The sequence below is a fragment of the Nematolebias whitei genome, chromosome 12 (genome assembly GCF_014905685.2).
Source record: "Nematolebias whitei isolate Nwh7 chromosome 12, NemWhi1, whole genome shotgun sequence".
Lineage (NCBI taxonomy): Eukaryota > Metazoa > Chordata > Actinopteri > Cyprinodontiformes > Rivulidae > Nematolebias > Nematolebias whitei.
In genome coordinates, this window is record NC_056509.1 from 27,929,569 (window position 1) to 27,949,864 (window position 20,296).

Sequence of the window (20,296 nt, forward strand, 5' to 3'; positions counted from 1 at the left end):
ATCCACCCACCCATCTATCCACCCATCTATCTATCCATCTATCCATCTATCTATCCATCTATCCATCTATCCATCTATCCATCTATCTACCCAAGTTGTTTTAAAATGGCAGCAATCCATTCGAGTCTTGATCCCGCTCGGACTAGCCCTTAGCTCCTCAATCCAATCAACATTAAGCTCCATTTAAATTGAGGTCGTTCTACAACAGGTAGGATATTAATTATTATACTTTCCACAAAAGTCCACATCAAATAAGTCTGAACTATTGCTTTAAACCTTGTCTGGTTGTTATGTGGAGAGTGTGTGACTCACAGTGTCAGCGGCTGTCAGGTTAATGCCGAGTCCTCCGGCCCGCGTACTGAGCAGAAACACGAAGATGTCCGTACTGTGGAGGGCAGGAAGAGTTGAGACAAACATTCGTTCAGCTAAAGCTACACAACCACTGATCACATGCCGTGTTGTGGCATAAAGTAAAGTTGGAATGTAGGTGAAGAAAGCTACTTTAATAAACTCCTCCTTTGAAAGTAAATTATGTCTCCACTCAAATGCACTTTTAAAATCTGTCAGTAAGAGTGACTTAAAGAAGCTGCAGACTCAAAGTTCAAACTGAAATATCCATGAAATAAAGATCCACACGTCAGCATTGGCAAACTTGATTTTGTTTATTTTCTCACATAAATCTTGTTTGTATTTTTTTTTTGCCGACCCTCATCCAGTTTGAGAACCACCACCCAACTCCAAAACAATGAAGAGAGGGGCCTGAGAGCTACACACTAATATAATCCAGAGCATGTGGAACACTGACACACATGTATGTTTATAATATCTGGACGTTTGATTAAACTGTTTACTGATTATATGATATACAAAAGGGCAGACTTACTTGGAGTTATTAGTAAAAAGGGATGTTTGATTTCAGTTACACACATATACACAGAATCTTGACGGCCTTTTAACTTTACCCACCGGCTCTGGAAGTCAGCCACCATGTCCCTGCGCTCAGAAATCTTCGAGGATCCATCGAGGCGAATGTAGGTGTGTTTACGATAGACCATGTACTCCTGGACAGACGGGAGGAAGAGGAGGACACAAGTAAGTACAGAAAACAGCTGCAGGTTACGACTGATTCTGTTGTTGGAAGACTAGTCTAGCGCTGCCTCGGAGGTCGGTCTCTAATAATATACTCTTTAATATAATCTTAAAATAATCTTTCTTGTGCAAATTTAAACTTTTTTTCAGCTACTTTCAGCTGTTTCGTGCTCCTTTCAGATTCTTTCTGCTAACTACAACATTTTTGTGCTTCTTCTAACTTCTTTCTGCTAATTTCAGCTTGTTATGCTTCTTTCAGCTTATTTCTACAAGTTTCAGTTTTTTTCTGCTATTTCAGTTACTATTTAGCTGTTTTATGCTAATTTTAGCTTTTTTGGCTAATTCCACATTTTTGCCCGCCTTCAACTTTTTTCAGTCTAAATCAGCTAAACTCGCCACTTCCTTCTGGTAATTTAGGCTTTTTTCTGCCTTTTTAGTTACTTTTCAGCTGTTTTTGTTGTTGCTAATTTAAGCTTTTTTCGGATAATTTCCACTTTCTGAGCACATTTCAGCTTCTTTCAGCATAACTGGGAAAACGTGTTGTTTCTGCTTTCTTCTGCTAATTGGCTTGTTCTAACTTTTCAGCTAGTGTTTCAGCATTCTTTAGCTAATTTAAACGGTTTTCAAATAAATTCAAGTTTTTCACATTACTGCTTCCTTCAGCCTAATTAACTTCTTTATGCTAATTTCAACATGTTCTGCTCCTTTCAACTTTTTCTACTCTTTCAGCTACTATTTAGCTCTTTTGATGAAAATCTGTTTTTTCAGATAATTCCACTTGTTTTTTAGCTCATGTCAGTTCTTTTTGCTTTCTTCTGTATAGTTTAAGCTTCTTCAACTACTTTTCAGCTATTTTTTTGTTGCTAATTTCAGCTTTTTTAGCTAATTTACTACTTTTTGCACTCATTTCTGCTTATCTAAACCTACTTCAGAAAATATGTGTTCTTTCTGCTTTCTTCTGCTAATTTAGGCTTGTTCTTCCATTTCAGCTACATTTCAAATAGTTTTTTTTTTGTTGTTGTTCAGCTGTTTCTCAGCAAGTTCTTTTGCAAAAAGCCTTCGCACTGCATTTTCACAGGAAATGCAATTTCTCTAGTTGCATTTGCTTTTCTTTCCAACATGTTCAGGGTTAAATGCACCAAGTCTTGTTTAAAGTTTATGAAGAGTACCGCACACGACACATTATTCACCCACTGACAAACCATTATACAGCAATTTATAACAGAAGACCAGACAAGCAAACACCTGGTATAACCTTTGACCTTGATGTATGCTCTTGCCCACAGAGCTGGAGTGATGAATAGTGTATGCAGCGCTCCGTCTAGTGATGATGCACGTGTGTATGAAATTAGCTTGAGCGGATCACGAGTTACGGGCAAGAAAAGAAAAGTTTTTCCATGGACGTTTAATACAAATAATAATAGTTTAAGTTCACAAGTTTGTGCCAGTGACCCTACTTGGATCCCCTCTCCTACTGATTTTAAAATCGACTGTGATCCAGAAAATTCAAGTCGGACTGCAAACAGTGACAGCAACTGGATACGTTCTCATATTTGTTTCTGTGCAAATATGTCTCTGAGGATCACAGACGCCCAGCAGTATTACTCGTTAGGCTCCAGGACTTAAGAAACATTCATCTTTAATGTAAAAAAAAAAAAAAAAACTCCAGTGATAACAACTTTTTGGTCCACAATATTAAAATCTCACATTTCTTATTTGCATTTGTTGGATTAAAACTCTTAATCCAAACCCGGAGAGACGCAGAGAACGGCAAACATCAGTGATACACTGATACTCTGTTTCCCCCCAAACCCCGAGCTGCTCTGCGTGTGTTTGTGGGGGGTGCTAGGTTTGATGTCTGATGAGGTGACAAGCTGATTCCTCTTTAAGTGCTGCCCTGAACTTGCGACCTCCTATAAAATGTGCCCGCCCCCCTCCCAAAACAACGAACCAATCACAACCAGCAGAACTCAACACGGCTCGACTCGTGAAATCATTGCAGATCATATCAATGATTTGACAACATGTTTTCTGTGACCCCATTTGAAATCCCCTCATCATGACAAGCGGGCCCCCCCAGTCCCACCAGGGCTTGCCCTCTGCTGTCTGTTTGGCTCCGTTCCCAACGACCCCATCTGCTCTGAATGAACACCGCATTAGAGACCATTAGCCCAATGGCCTCCAAAAAGCTTCTGACATCTTTTCAGCGCATTACTGCTAAAAAATAAAAAGGCTCATCTAAATCAAAATGCTATGAAATGTTTGGGAGGGGTCTTGACCCTCGTGCTTGAGAATGACGTCACATTTGGACTAATTGTGTTTAAGTTACAAGTCAAAAAACGTAGAATATGCTATGTATTGTGGAAGCAGGCTAACTACTGTTAGCATTACAAGTTGATAACAATGTGTTTGTGTTCAAACATGCTCCCTAATGCAGGTAATATAGCATGATGACTGCAACTTAAATAATAAGAAACAAACTAAAAGAAGTGAAAATTAAAGGTTCATTACAGTGACTATCACTACTGTTTAAGGGCAGGGCAGCCATATTGTATTCTAGTCGGGGTTGGTCAGAAATTCTTGACTTTGAAATACCAAATGTTTCCATTAAAACTTGAATTCTCATTCCAAAAGCTACATGCAACAGGTAAGATGTTCATTTTTCATAGTGGTTCAACAGAACTTCACGTCAATAGATCTAAACTAACCTTTTATCAATTGACGAGCTTTAAATGATCTGTTTAACTAACGGTGACAATGGGATTCCCTCCGAGTGGCTGCTAGGTCAGTGGCTCCAAAAGTTGAGGTCAGGACCCCACTGCGGGTCGTAATACACCAACTGGGAGTCCTCGGGTGAGCTCCAGAAATCAAGACACATTTTAAAACAATTGCTAATATTATATTTTTACAATAATTGTCCCTATGAATTAAAAAAACGATAGTATAAAGTTTGTGTTGTCGTTAAACGTGTTAAATAGTTATTTTATATATATATATATATATACATATATAAGTTTGTATACTTAAACTGGTAATAATCTGGGTCACAAGATTCTAATGCTATTATTTTGTGTTTCACAAGTTGAAATGATATATAAATTACTTTGAATTTCCGTAGTGTTTTTCTTTTATCAACAGCCCGTTATAATCATAATAACAAAGTGGGCTCATATATCAGAAGACAAACAAAAGGGAAACAATGATTTGTTTCAAAGAACGGTCAGATTTCCTGTTTCCTGACGAATCCATCTTTCTAACTGCATTTTTATTTTAAAGATTTTTTTTTCTAAACAAATATGGGATGGTTGTATCTTTTTCATTGTGACCAATATCTGAAAGGCTGACAGGGAAATTAGTTTCCTTTAGTCCCCAATAAAATCCTCTCCTGATTTTCTGTGTGGAGATACAAAACCTGATGTGATCTCGATGATCCATCACCCAGAGACGTGATGTCACTGAGCGAACCAGCAGCCGCCAGGCGACCACAACAATGATGCTAACACACATCTAGCATCAGACTCTGCTTTGCTTTCAGGCTCAGTTTGAGCAAATCAACTCCATCCGCAGAATTCTGGTTTCAACCGAAGAGGAAGGCGATACAGAAGAGGAACAACTGAATCCAGATTAGGTGAACGGAATTGTCATTTCTGCTCGTCTCCTCCTCGTCAGTAGAGGAGGTGCTGCCACAAAGACCAGCCAAACAACGTCATCGGATCAGAAAATCATAGTAAAATGAATCAACTTGAGTTGGGAAAGCCGGTGAAGAGAATATTAAAACAAAACATCATCTCAATCACCTTTAAGCTTTTCTACCGCTGCTGTCTCAAACACAGTCCTCATAGTTTGTAGGACACAGAGAGCTCTTTAGCCACCCTGGTCAAGTCCTTCTGCCATCATGAACACTTCGCTGTGGAAACAGAACTCTGCTATGGGAAGGGGGAAGGAATTCCCATTGACATCATGTCAGACAAGATCGGCTCCTTACCGATGTTTGCAGCAAATACGGAGGCAAAGGTGCGCCATGCATCAAGGCTGCTGTCAGGACTGTTGCGCAATAGTTATTTTTATACAGGTTTTGCTATTTTCCTTTCGAGTCCCCAAAATCCCTAAACCTCCAAACCAATCTGAGAACCCAGAAGCTTAATTAATGTACGTCAGTTTGGTCCAAGGTTATATTGTAACCTTTCTGTGCTGACTCTGTGACCAAGCACTAGACATCCTCATTTTGGCTTTGACCTCAGAGTCACTCTAGTTGTTTGTTTAATTGGTTCCTGCAAACCCCAAAAACCCTCACCACACCTTCCTCTTCTCTCCACCTTCCCTTTCTTTTCACCATTTTCACCCTTCCCTCCCATCTGGCTGCCTCCCCTGCAGATGAGACTCCTCTAATTAGCTCTGACCTGATAATTAGTCACCTAATGGGCTCACTAACGAGGGACAGACAGCCTTATTAGAGGAACTGGAGCTCAACTGCCGACCAGGAGAAGAGGGCCTGTGAGACAGCTTAGTTGGTACAAAAACATAAATGCAAAGAGATAAACAGAGATGACTGTTAGCATCAGTGTCAGGTCAGATGAGAGGTGTCTAAGCGTGTTTGTACCTCAAGCAGGTCGATCATGCGAGTCATCTGGGAGTAGATTAGGACTCTGTGTCCCTGGGCCTTCAGCCGGTTCAACAAGATGTCCAAGGTGTGGAGCTTGCCACTTTCCGTGATCAGGCTTTCTTTATCTAAAGTAAATAAATAAATACAATAAATAAAAACAGATTTTTTTTTTAAGTGTATACAATTGAAATGTTGGAGCATGCAACCAAACATGTAAACCAAAAACTGTTGGTTAACAGCACTACAATCAGACATTAGAGATGTTACAGACACTCAGAATGAAAAATAAAAACAAAGAGAGCGATCGGTTCATAAATTAACAACTCGTGTCCGAAACGTTTCCGATAAAAATCGGCATTTTCCATCTGTGAAGATCGTTTTATTATTTTTTATCATGCTAAACCTGCTTCTGTTTTGAAACGAGCATATTTTAGATCGACTGCACTGGTGACTCAACGCAATCTGCTGGTTTCCTCACATGAACAACATTTATAACTTACTTTTTATGTATATGAATGTTTCTGTTCAGTGCCCTGAGACGACTCGTGTTGTGACTTGACGCTATATAAATACACTGAGATGAAACTGAAATGAAATTAAAACTGGTGAGAAGAGAACGTATGCAGGACAATGAAACATAAGAAGAAATAACAACAAAAAAGGTTGAATCATGTCATCTGGACTTCGTTTTTTTGTTAAAAAGATACCTATACCTGGATGACTGAGAAAACAAACTTTGTGTTTTTGAAACCATTAGTGAAAAGGCCAGACTTCAGGGGTATCTGAGGCAGGCTTGAAACACAAGAGTCAGGGTGGCTTCTGGGTAATACCAGATGGCTAGGCCTCAGACTGACGAAGCCTCTTGGATGAGGGGCGAAACGTTTCTTTTTAACAAAAAAACGAAGTCCAGATGACATGATTCAACCTTTTTTGTTGTTATATACCTGGATGACTGAGAAAACAAACTTTGTGTATAAGAAGAAATAAATTTGAACTCTGTTTCACACGATGGCCCAAAAGATGATCTAAAATGACAGATAGTTCATCTTTTTTTCTGTCACAGCTGACATCACAACAGGTGTTGACTTCTGCTCTTCAAATGATCCACCAATGAGAGCAGGCATTGGTGGTGGGGGGGTGGTGGTGGTGGGGGGTTGTCACCCGACCCTGTTACTGAAGTGGTCCTAATCATGTCCAGCTGATGAGGAATTAACTTCATCTGGGACAATAGTAGGAAGAGAAAAGGTCAGGGCTCCCATTGACCCCAGTGACGGGCACACTTTGGTGTTTGACCGAGAGCTCGTGGTCCTCAGAGAGGAGACCTTAAGACCAGGGGTCAGGTGAGACGGGGGGGGGTCAGGGGTACAAGAGGATCCCCTACGGGAGAGGCAGTCTTTTTGCCGTCTTGCATTCATGTTGAACACGGGCACTTTTTGTCCGGAGAAACCCTGGACTTATAAATATACAGTATTCTTAGATGTACTTCCTTGCTTCATCCATGTACATGTATCCAACTGCGCCAAAACCACGAGTCTTTATTTCTAAACCCATGGACAGAAAATTTAAACTGACTGTTCTGGATGGTCCAACAAGGCCTTCTTAACCAAATGGATTCTTTGCTGACTTTTAAGCAGCAACATTTTATGCTAATCTGTACTCGAGCTGAACCTTGACCTGTGACCTGGGACTATAATCCCCTCCCAGAAGGTCAGGTCCTGTAGAGGTGTTAAAGAGGAACTAATGAATGAGATGAATAGGCAACACGCTCTGGGGAAGGAGCTGAAAAGAACTGACTGACAGGTCACAGTGAAGTGGTGTTAGCCTGGTAAATGCTTTAAACCCTCATTATAAACAGGATTAGATCTTAAAGTAAAGTGTTGGGAATGTCACTTGCTCCCCCAGACAGCTAATTTTTGGACGTGTTGGCTTGTCACCAAAAGAAAAGTGCAGGTCAATGAAACTTTTAGCTTCCTAAAAAGCTGAGCCAGCAAACAATACACAGAACAAACTAAACTGAGAGGAAGGCAATCACTTTTAATTTCTTCAATAATACCTTTTGTGATTAGCCAGATGTTTGTACCGTATTTTCCGCCGTACATGTTGCACTGCCCTAAAAGTCACATCAGTCCAAATCTGTCTAATAAAGTGGAAAAATCCATAAATATATTGTTTCGCTGTATACGTCACATCTATTATGCGCCACCGCTGATGCGTCGCGTTTGTCACGCGTCGCCGCTGACAACCCGGAAATGTGGACCGAACCCGGAAACATGGGCCGGTGTTGTGCCAAAAATCGTTTGGCTGCCAAATGGCGGCCGTGGGAGCGTGCACGGGAGGACTTTAACAAGAATTTAACAAGTTTAACACTTACAAAAAATTATTTGTTTGCTCAAAATTATAATGAAGATGTGTCTCGGTCTAACTTTTGCTTAATAAATGCACTTTGACAGGCAAATCAGCTGCATTTTCAAAACCCGATTCGTGGAAGCGGGCATACGCAGAGGGACAAGCCACTGTTCGTTTCTTCGAAATTTAACAAGATAAACACCTAATAACAATTATTTGTTTGCTCGATTTTATAGTATAGGTGTGTCTCAGTCCAACATTTGCTTAATAAAAGGACTTTAATGGTCAAATCAGCTGCATTTCAAAAGCATTTGCTGCCTCGGTGCTCTGGGAGCGAGCAGACAATGAGGAAAAAAGAAGGAACGCTGCTCGTGTCTTTGAAATTTAACAAGATAAGCATCTAAAACAATTATTTGTTGCTCGAAATTATAGCAAAGTTGCGTCTCTGTTGAACTTTTACTTAATAAATGCACTTCAATGGTCAAATTAGCTGCATTTTGCTGAGGCGGTGCAGTGAAATGAAGAGGACTTGATTTGACGGTTGCTCCAAGCTGCGAGCAGAACGAAGGTGGCAGGCTTGGGCAAGCTGACTGTGTCATTAATGTGAAGATTCACAGTCATACAAGACATGGTAAATGTAAAAAAGTTCAAGACAAAAACAATAAAGTATAAAGTATAATAAATAAAGTCCAGTTGTTTTTGTCTCAAACTTTTTTGAATTTGTCATTAATAGCCTCTTTTACCTATTACATGATACAACGGCATGCCTTAACAGTATGCTGCCATCTAGTGCCTGAAAAACGGTACTGTTTAATATTTTCAGTCAGAGTGAATGAAAACGGTCATATCTCAGCCAAAAATTGGTTTATAAATATTGGAAAAAAATCCATAAATACGTCGCTTCGGCCTATAAGTCGCATGGCAAGTAAATTATGCAACAACAAAAAAAACGTGACTTACAGGGCAAAAAATATGGCAGTGTTCCAAGTTTACTGTGGGGAAAGTTCACATCTCTGTTGTTTCTGCTTAGATTCTGCAAATGAATAAAAATGTCGGAAACAAGCTGCAAAGAAGCACTGATGGTGGAGAGCAAGAAATTAAACGGGAGTGAGGAGAATATAAGCACGTTAATGGGAAGAGACGGTGAAGTCGACGCGAAGCGGCACATTTAGTTTGTGGCTCGTTTGGCAACTCTTTTTTCTCTCTGTGGCTCGTTTGATGTGTACCAGCAGGTCAGTGCGCTGAACGGCTTCAGACTGCTGTGAAAATGGCTTCGCAGTCAAGAAAGTAAACAACCTTAAGAGTAAAAAATAAAAAAGATGAGAAGGAGACGTTATGCTGATTAAACCCTGGCTCCGCGATGGGCTGGGGACGATGGTGATGTGGTTTAGTTGAGACGGGGCCTCCTCACCACTGGTGCCAGTCTAACTGTGGCTGCTGCTCAGTCAAGAGAACCCACTAACCCTGAGGGCCACCGACAAGCGCCCTGAGGCAAACCAACAACTGGCTCGGCCTCGGCCACTCATCTGGTTCTGTTTAACAGATCTAAGCCTCCTAAACTTATTTTTGAAGGACTTAACCTGTGAATTTGACCATCCTATGTTCATAAAATTAGTCAGGACAACCATTTTGCTTGTGGCTGGGTTTTAAAGGCTCCATAATCCAGACATGAACGTCAAATGGATCTGATCTTTGTGAATTGGCATCATTTGAATGCAAGAACATTGCCAGTTGCAAGGCAATTATCAGCAGAGAGGAAATACTAAATAATCAGGAGGAAACAGATTGAATCAGACTGTGTTGAGAAAAAATACTGAAAAGGAACACCCCTGAAACCATCCAGACTTCCCAAAGACGAGAAATGTGGCGCAGAGAGGGAGGTGGCCGAGTTCAAAAACATTCAGCGCCGCATACGTTCTAAATATTGCTGCTTTAACCCCACAAAGGGATGCCAGGAAAATGAGTAATTGCAACATAGGAGGGATTTGGTGGTTTGGGTCATTTCAATGCAACACTTAAGGCTAACATTATAAGTTGTGGCTGCTGAGAGACGCATGACCACCAGTCATTACTGTGAGAAAACGACATGCAGTGTACTGTAGACATTTTGCTAACAGGACAGAAACACAAACACATACAAAGACACTATAAAAACATTCCCATCTAGATTAAGTGTATACAGTCCCTTGCTACTTCGCGGTTTGACTTTTGCGGACTCGCTCTTTCGCGGTTTATCAAAGTAAGAATATACACAACAACAACAACAAAAAGTTTGTACGACACACGATTGTCAACTTAATATTACTCTCATGATTGGGACAGTACGAGATGCGGTAAAAAGTTAACAAAAAAAAAACTTTGTACAGGCGCCACCATTGTGTAGTTTTCTCTCAATGAGCCTTCACTGTATCGGCAAGTCAAAAGGACTACATTACCCAGAAGCCAAAGTTGCTTTCTGCTGAAATAGAGGGAAAGTTTTGATCCAATCCGAAAAAGTTTGGTCCTTATTCAAAGTGACTTTGGCGCTCAGTGGCTGCAGAAAGCCAATCAGAACCGGAACAAGGCTGGTGAGTGCACATATAAAATTTTGCAGTACGTAGCTACTGTGCAGTACATATATGTATGTTGTTAAAATGACATAGGTTTAAGAGTTTATAACATTGCAAGAGTGTGGGAAGTGTTTATAAAGCCTTAAAATAGAGATGAATACAAAAAAAATATATAGTGTTCCTACAACGCGGTTTTTCACTTAGTGCAGTCCAGAAAGTAACCCCCGCGATAACTGAGGGACTACTGTACTTTTATTGCACCTATTATCTTTAAGATTCAGTAAATATTAAGTGGCTGATGGTTAAAAGAAATTATCTCTGATCGCAGAAATAAACCACTTTTGTTCTGGAAATGTCCCTGAAAACACAAGAAAACCACTGAAAACCATCGGACACTGTGTTTGGACCCCACCCCACAACACAAGCGGTGTCACACCACCCTGCCGTTGCTATGGATACACGTATCAAGCTACACCACCTGTCTTGTCCCTCTTTCAAAACACCCCCCCCGCCCCCATGTGCTTCAATCCAACCCGGTCTAACAGTGGTGTTCATGCAGCCATCATCCACCCCATCCTCTCCTTAACGCCTGCTGGCAGATTAAGCTACACTCCCCTGTCACTCCTCACCCCCTCAGCTCCCTCCTCCATTACTACAGACTCTCCTTCTCAATCTCCCCTGCCCCCTCCCTGCTGTTGTCCCCCGACATTGTAATTCAATCCCTGTAGGGCCAGAGCCAGGGGCCTGACATGGTCCTGACCCAATTAGAGGCGTGCTGCCAGCTAATTAACCCTAGCCCTGGTGCCTGGCGCCTGATACTCCCCAACCCAAGGAACGGCGCTAATTTTATTAATACGCCGCTACAGACTTCTGTCCTGTCCGGTCCCCTTCCCCTCGACTTCGGCTGCCAAGAGCCAACAGTGGAGCTTGCGTCCCTCAGCGGCAAGGGAGGAACGCAAGCCAGATGCGACCGAAAGAGAGAGGAGACAAACAACAGCATGACTGCAGAGCAGGAGCCGGTAAAGGAAGATGGATGGATGGTTATGTGAGAAAGAGAGACAGATGGGGGGCCACAAGACAGGTCGAACCGACGATCGAAGCAGGCATCAGCTTCTCACTGTATAATGATACATTAGACTGTGCGATCAATAAGTCAATGGCCAACACTTGTTCCGCACTGCTGACAAGGGAAATATTAGCTTGACACTGCTCCGCTGCTTCTGAGCACATTGACAAAATCAGATCCAAATTTAATTTCTTGAACCGCAACAACATCAGGATGCTTAAGAGCCAGATGTCAGGGGGAGGTTTAGAAGCTGGCAAAGGAAACAGGTGAACAGACTCAGGTTTAAACGTGTTTAAAGTTCTAGAGATATTACCCCAAAAGGTTTGCTTGCATCTACAAGGGTTTATTATTACTGCTCCCACTTCTGCCTTCCTCATGTTTTTAACTCGTGTCTGTTACCAAAATATTTCATCAACCACTGGACAAACTTTAATGGTTTGCAGTAGTAACCATTAGCCAAGCAAGTAACCATTTATTGTATATCTACAAACGATTATCTTCTTGAAGTCATCTTAATTCAAGATTGCTGCCGTGACAAACTGAATTGGGAAAAAGAAGCCTAAAAAAATCACGCTTTAACTTTGTTAATTTTACAGATACTGACTTAAAAGTAGGTGTGGTACTTGGTGAGACTGATACCAAACACTTATTCACATATTGTGTCCGATAGCAAAATATCTCAAGAACAGGAGTTCTTTATGACGCTTTCAGGAAATAAAACATTGGATGTACAATTACAAAAGATTAACTTTTGAAGTCGACCCAATCCAAGATGGCTGCTACACTACACTGACATTACAAAACACAAAAACTGGTGTAATTCTGTCAGTTTAGCTGATGTTGTGCTCATTCCTGGTGCAGCTTTAGTTCACAACAACGTGGTACTCTCCAGTTAATTGTTGGAGTCAACCCTGCTTATTTGTTAGCAAAATATCTCCTAAAGCACTGAATGGATTTTAATGAAGCTCTCAGAACATCTTTGGATGTTCATCTAAAATTGATTAACAGTTGGTGTCAATCCAACTCAACATGGCCATCACAGCAAGTCAACAGAAAAAGTCTTGTTTGGTAGAGCCAGGACTTAATGTGAGCTGGATCCTGCTGGAACAAGATCCGGGAACACTCTTATTTTGATGGGGTGCGTTCCGGTAACTGTTTGCTTGGATCTGGTAACTCTCAGGCCTAATAATAATACATTTATGAACAAATGTGACTGCCTTGGATGAATAAAACCTATATTGGATACGTAAAGTGAAAATAATTACATAAACACTCGTTTTAAAACATAACGAGCTTCCTAATATCACATCAGAGCTGTCACTTTGCAATTTCGCTTCTACTCTTAAAAGTTCAAAGCCATGGGTAATTTGATAAAAAAAAACACAAAAATATATATAAACATTTTGCGCTATGCATACGTTCCTGCGCTTTTGTGAACAATCTGATGTGTGAACTGCAGAAAACAGAAGATGATCTCGGCTCATGAAGCTATTTGTCGTGCAGTCAGAGTATTTGAAGCGATGTTGGATCGACCAGGACGCTTTTCTGAATGGGGCAAAAATAATTAAGAGCAACTCTTTTCTAAGCCAGTGACAAAGCATTAAATATTAGGCAGTTTTTTTCTAAGTGTGGCCAAAAACTTAGAGCAGCGCTTGTTGTCCCAGGGTGTGGAGCAGGGAGGAGGATGAGGAGGCGCACCTCATGGGATACTAAACAACTGTGATCCTGCACTTAATACTTATAAATCACACATAAAGTGTTTAAAAGTAAATTATAAATCTGAACTGGCTTCAGTGGTGATTTTAGCCTCTTTTTGGGGGTGCTCAAGCACCCCTAAATTTTAACTCATCACCACTGAAAAATTAAGAATTCATAATTAGGATTTTGGAAGGAAACGGTTCTCAAACCTTAGATTCACCAAAATATTGACTAAATATGTAATAAATGATGACAGGCTCAAACGGACCAGTGAACCTATGATTTTTTTTTAACACAAGTCCCGCCACCTGTCAATCAATCCAGTAGACACATCAGCAACTGACCAATCAGCAACTGACCAATCAGCAACTGACCAATCAGCAACTGACCAATCAGCAACTGACCTGTCAGCAACTGACCAATCAGCAACTGACCTGTCAGCAACCTCAAGTTGTCCTGAAGCGAACGCTTCTTACCTGCAGAGCTGCAGCGGTGTTGCATTAAGAACGCTTTGCAGTCAGAGAGATTTCAATAATAACAGAGTTTACATCTTTTGTTTCATGTTAATCTACCGTAATAAACCTTTGTAAAATGCACCAGAATGCAGGAAATGGCATCTAACTTATTTAAAAGTCTCTGGGGGAGGACCCTCAGACACCACCTGCCTGCTATTTGTGTTCCGGCATCATTTGGTTACAAATTAAGCCCTGGGCAGAGCACATAGCTTCCTGTTTCCTTCATACATGGAAGATGTTTCTTGTAGTTTTAGAGGAGTTTTGAAGTGAAGGAAGGGTCTGATGAGTTTTGCCAGAGATCCTCAGCACACCACAGCTGCAACGACAACAGCGTGAGGATGGGAACGGTAATCCAGAAATCTCTACAGACTGTTCAAACAAATGTGGCTAATGTCTCCCCCTTCAGTCTTCTTTGAATTTCCAAGCTTCAAATTTCAATAAATTCAACTCTTTTTTTTTTCTATTTGTCACTTATTAATTGTCATAAACTAAAGTAGGAAATCTCCGCCCCATTGCACACTTGGACGACTCGTTTAGTTTGGATTTTCTTGGCTGGTATTAAAAAAACACGAATACACTGGAAGTGCGAGCTTAATGCAGACTGAGAGGGGGCAGAGTCCGACGGTGATGTGGTCAGGCTGGCCGTTTGGGTTGTTTTGTGCTCGTATATCAGGGAGCCGGGGAAGTTTCCTGCCTTTTTGCCAGAGAGCAGGATTTCTTTGAAGGGACAGGAAGGCAGAACTGCATTTCCCACAGTCTGATGCGAGCTGCAAGGCCACTACTGACCGGCCTCTCACAGCCCGACGCTAATAAAACATAATTTTAAACAAATGACTTAGAACTAATTCATTAATTGGGTTGGTCTTATGGAGAGAAGCCTACTGGTTTGGAGTTCAGTTGTTTTGAATAATTTTAGGTAAAACACACAATCATCAAGAGTTATTTCTGACACAAGTGATTTCTAAACTTGGAAAAGTTTCAAAACGTTTAACGTCTAGAACGCTGCTTCTTTTAACGGAACGGAACTTATCAACAAAACTAAAAATACAATTTTCACTTTTCACAAGGATCCTGCGCAGGCAGAGATCTACAGATATCCATAACGGAGCATTTCTCTATAATATGATGCTGTCAAGGCCTTACTGTTGATCACTGTTGATCACCGTCTACACTGATGTTTGTTAGTTTATTTGTCTCTTCTTGTGTAATTCTAGCTATTTAACAGTCGTGGGCCTTCTTTGCTGGACATTTTGTTAAATGGGAGCAGATCTTGTTCTAAAAGCTGTGTTCTGCACTGACGGTGCATTTGCATATGTGTAAGCTGTCCATAAAATAGACATTAATGCACCCCCATACCATCAGTGAGGCAGGCTGGGTTCCCTCATTAGTACGGAGGACTTGGCACAAGTGGTTTCTAAAGAGAATTTCAAACTTTGATTCATCTGACCATAATATTATTATGCCTTGGTCCATTTTAAAGGAGCTTTGGCCCAGAGAGGGCAGGGACGCTTCTGGATGGTATTCCCAAACGGCTTCATTTTTGCATGATGGAACTTTAGCCAGCATGTGTGGCTGGCACACTTTACAGACAATGATTTGTGGAAGTGCTCATGCAGTGATATCCAGAATCAGGTCCGTCTACAGCTGACCCGCTTCCAATGAACCCATCGAGTTACAAAATGCTTTTTCTTTGTTCCATTTACTACTAACAACCTTTTATTAACCTGTCACAGACTCTTTGTTTTGTTTTACACGTACAATTTTTTTTTTAGTTGAAACATTTGAAATGTTTACTATGTTCAATTGTGAATAAAATAAGAGTTTAGGAGATCTGCACATCATTGCAATGCGTTCGGTTGTTATATACATTTTAAAGCAAAGTGGTCCCTCGCTACTTCGTGGTTCGATTTTCGTGGACTCGCTCTTTCGCGATTTTTCAACGATTGTCAACTTTAATATTACTCACGTGACTGGGACGGTACGGGATAAAAAGTTAACGAAAAAAATACTTCGGAAAGGCGCCGCCATTTTGTAGTTTTCGTTCAATTAGCCTACACCAGGGCTATACAATTGGAGGCTTCAATCTGGCTCACTTCATTAAAAAAATTGTATATATATTTTTTGGGGGGTTCTGGTTATTGCATTTATGATTCAATGCAATAAAATAAACACATTTAAAAGATAACAGATCATTGTAAACGTTGGTTTATTTAGATAATGATTTTAATCGCTGGATGTCCGGCCCCCGAGCTGTTGGCTTTCAGAAACTGCAGCCCCCTGAGCAGTTTTGTTGAATAGCCCTGGCCTACACTGTTTTACCAGGCAATATAACTACACTACCCAGAAGCCAACAGTGTTTTCAGCCGCTGCTTTCTGCTGAAATGGAGAGAAAGTTTTGCAATGCAAATCTAAGCTGTTTATTAAGCTCACGGAGCTGGCAGGAAAGTCGCAAATAATCCTGAAGCTTCCTGAAGCTCAATTATCCACGTGCACATCAACCTGGACGGAGCGGTGGTCTTTGTCGCCTGCAGAACCAGAACCGAGCCCGACCGCAACCGAGCTGCTGTTCTGCACAGCTGGAGGGTAAAATTGTGCAGTACCGTACAGTACATATACGTATGTTGTTAAAATGACGGAGGTTTAAGAGTTTAGAACATTGCAAGAGTGTGGGAAGGGTTTATAAAGCTTTAAAATATATTTAAATACTAAAATAAATATAGCGTTCCTACTTTGTGGTTTTTCTTTCGCTGGGGTGTGGAACGTGACCCCCGTGAAAATCGAGAGACTACTGTATGTCCAAACTGTTCCAGAATCGGGGTTTAATTTAAGCTGTTGTTGTTTTCTCATTAACGCTGACAGATGCAGCATCGTGTTATTAGAAAGTAGAATCATCTTTTTTGAATAAAACATTGTTGCCTCTGTAAAACACTGCCCACACGATACCATCAAAACAAAACACAAATCTGTGCTCCAAAACATTTACAGCTTCGGTTGTTTTTTCCTCCTCCCTGTCCTGATTCCTAATAGACCCTCTGATTAGATTCCTCCATCGATACCAGTGGGCAGCGCCACTCACGCCATGGAGCTCAAACAAACAGTCATTCAGCTCTGCCATTTGTTCTTAAGGTATGGGGGCACTGGGAGCACGGAGGAGCAAGGAGGGTGGGAAACTTCAGCTGAGCTACTGTACATATCTGAGCCTTGATGTGGCAACAATGCGTTTGGCGCAGGACGGGTGCCGCACTGTTGGGTCACTTCCTTCCTACTGAGGCTGAGAAAGAAGTGGGAGACCAGACGGGCCGAGATACTGGTTCCAGATCGGTGCGCAGGATTGTTACGTAGAGGGACCGAGGTGGAGCTGTGTGAAGACAGGCAGCGGCGCTGAGCGTGGGAGAGTGTGCACGGCGAGCCGAGAGACACCTCGGACTCCGTGTGAGCGCTGCACAATTCCCTGAATGGGCTCGACTGTACACAAACACACACTCGCTCGCAGAGAGGCAGAGCATTTATTAGTGTTACCTAACCAAGCACTCGAACAATGAGCAGCAGCTAAACTTCCTCGCTTTGTCTGCCTCCGTAGAACTTCACAAGAGCTTTCAAACCGTTCTCACACAGACACACAAATACTTGTTTTGTTTCTCACTTTCACAGACAAACTCTCACAAGCTCTTGTAAATGTAGATGGGAAGAATAAAAAAAAAAAGAACGTCATAAATTCAGTTTGATTGGGTTTAAAATGACATTTAGGCCTGTCGCGATAAACAATAAATCAATGATAAATGAAAATTATCAACCTAATTTTCATTTATCGGCTTTATCGTTTCTTCGTGTCTCTCTCTTTCTACTGAAGACACTGGATGACAAAAAGCTCAACTTCAGTGCTCTTCACTGACCCCTCCCTTTCTCTTTTCGTTAAAATCTGTTTTAACCATCCAAAAATCACGTTTTTGGATCGTTAAAAGCAGCTAAGCTGAGAAGATAAGCTACAAGCTAAGCTAACGGGCCCAACTCGGGGGGGGGAAAAACGCCGTCTTGTCGAAGCTCCAAAAATTCACGGTTGAAACCCGTGCCTTCATGTAACAAGTTGTTTTTCTCTGCAAAAAGAAGCTGAGAACTTGTTTACTGATGTTTTATTAAAAGATTTGTGTGAAAAATGCTATGCTAAAGAGCTCAAACCGCAACGCGCGTCCGCCATTAAGGAGAGACAACCCATGTCATGTCAAGGGGCCTCCCTCCCATTTTTGTTAAAGAGACGCTGCTCGCTCCCTCATTATCCATTCTTCGGTTCAAAAAGTCTTATACTGCCATTCGGTGGTCAAAAAAAGGTACTACACCCAAAACAAATTAAACATTTTTCTTAAATTTGACAATAATTACTAATTATTGTCAAATTTCAAACAATATTATCATTTATCGCAATAATTTCTGAGACAATTAATCGTCCAGCAAAATTTGTTATTGTGACAGGCCTAATAACATTAAATACTACGGAGCTAAGTGAAAGGGTGACCCTACATGTTAAAAGATATAAATGTAGCCTGTTGGCATATGAACTAGAGAAATTGCATTTCCTGCAAAAATGCAGTACAAGTGCTTATTGCAGAAGAACTTGCTGAAAAACAGCTGAAATTAGCTTAAAAAAGGTACAATCTAACTGAAATGGAAGAACAAGCCTATATTAGCAGAAAAAAACAGAAAGAACAAATATTTGTTGAATTAGGTTTAAATAAGCAGAAATGAGCATAACAATTAGGAAATCAGCTAAAAAAAAGCTGAAATTAACTAAAAAATAGCTAAAATTAGCTAAAGAATTTATGAAATTAGCAAAAAATTGATGAAAAGTAGCTGAAAAGGCAGACAAAGCTTAAAGTATAGAAGAAGAAGAAAAAGCCAAAATTAGCACAAAAAAGTGGAAATTATGTGAAAAAAGTAGAAATAAAAAAAAACAGCTGAAAAGTAGCTAAAAAGCAATAAGAAGTATAAATTACCAGAAGGAAGTGGAGAGAGCACATTTTTGCTGCATTAGGCTGGAAAAAGTAGAAATGAGTTAAAAAAATGTGGCATTAGCTGAAAAAGCTAGAATTAGCATATAACAGCTAAATAGTAGCTGACAGTAGCAGAAAAAAACAGAAATAACACGTATTTGCTGAATTGTGTTTAAATAAACATAAATTAGCACAAAATTTAGGAAATACCAGTAAGCAAAAAAAAAAAAAGAAGCTGAAATTAGTATGAAAAATTGCTGAAAAGCAGCTGAAAAGGCAGAAAAAGCTGAAATTAGCACAAAAAAGTGAAAATTATCTGAAAAAAGCTGAAACTAGCAGAAATTATCTGAAAGAAGTACAAAAATGTTAGCAGAAAGAATCTGAAAGGAGCATAAAACAGCTGAAAAAACAGCTGAAATTAGCTGAAAAAGTTCATATTTGCTCAAGGAAGCAGAAAAATGCTGAAGCAGAACAAGATGTGAAAGGAGCAGAGAAAGGTTGTAAACATATCTAAATATTTGAAGGATGGAAAATGTGCTTACATTTTGATATATGTATATATATATATATATATATATATATATATACATATATATTATGGAAGTAGCACAAAAACTGTGGAACGAGAAAGATGCTGAAAAGCGTACGGAAGAAAAATGGATCACAACAGTGTGAACGCTTCATTAAGGACATGCGCAGCCATTTTTCACAAAAACAAAAAAAGTCATCAGAATGTAGGACAGGCAGTTTATCAGCCGAGAGAGGTTGAGCGGGTCAGTGGGAACGGACATGTTGTCTGTAAAATGGCAATGGCCTCTGGAACCCCCTGCATCCATCACTCACATGAACCCTGGCAGCAAATCACCTTCCACTCCACTCAGGCTGACCCTTCACTGAACACTTGTGATAAGGAACATTTTCACTGGAAACACCCCCCAAAGAACACACTCCTCATTCACAGTTTAACAGAAGTGACTGGTTTGTGTTTTTGTGAGTTAAACACTGCACACATTTTTTTGTTTTGTTTTTTATCTCAGCAGCAACATTTGGCTGTAATGAGCCGTTCAAAAATAAAAGCAGGTAAAAACAAGGGAGTGCTGACACCAGAACTTTTGAGAATTCTCAACTGGGCAGTTGTGGTAAATATTTAGATAAAACTGAGTAAAATTAAATATAAACGGAGTATGAGGCCAAAATTAGTCTTCTAAAAAAATGCTGTGGTAATTCAGATTCTGAATGAAACTATAGCAGCATTTGTTGAAGGAATGTCAAGATGTCATGTGATCTGGATGACTCTCAGCTACCACCACACAAAATTATAGCTCAGTATTTGTTGTACTGACTGAGGTATAGTCATATTTGTCTATTTGAAGGTCAATTAGCTATGGCAGCCATCTTAAATCAGGCTGCCTCTAAATGCTAAACAGTTGTAGATGTACGTGCAA

The 20,296-nt window shown here is 40.5% G+C and overlaps 1 protein-coding gene across 1 annotated transcript in view; it reads right to left on the reverse strand.

Annotated features, from left to right (window-relative positions):
- Positions 1-20,296, reverse strand: part of ino80 (INO80 complex ATPase subunit) — a 52,244-nt gene that overhangs the window by 6,798 nt on the left and 25,150 nt on the right. The window contains exons 26-28 of the mRNA XM_037685788.1: positions 5,690-5,817; positions 967-1,061; positions 313-385 (exon numbers count right to left, since the gene is read on the reverse strand). Of these exons, the coding sequence (XP_037541716.1) occupies positions 313-385; positions 967-1,061; positions 5,690-5,817 (296 nt within the window). The remainder of the gene's footprint in view (positions 1-312; positions 386-966; positions 1,062-5,689; positions 5,818-20,296) is intronic.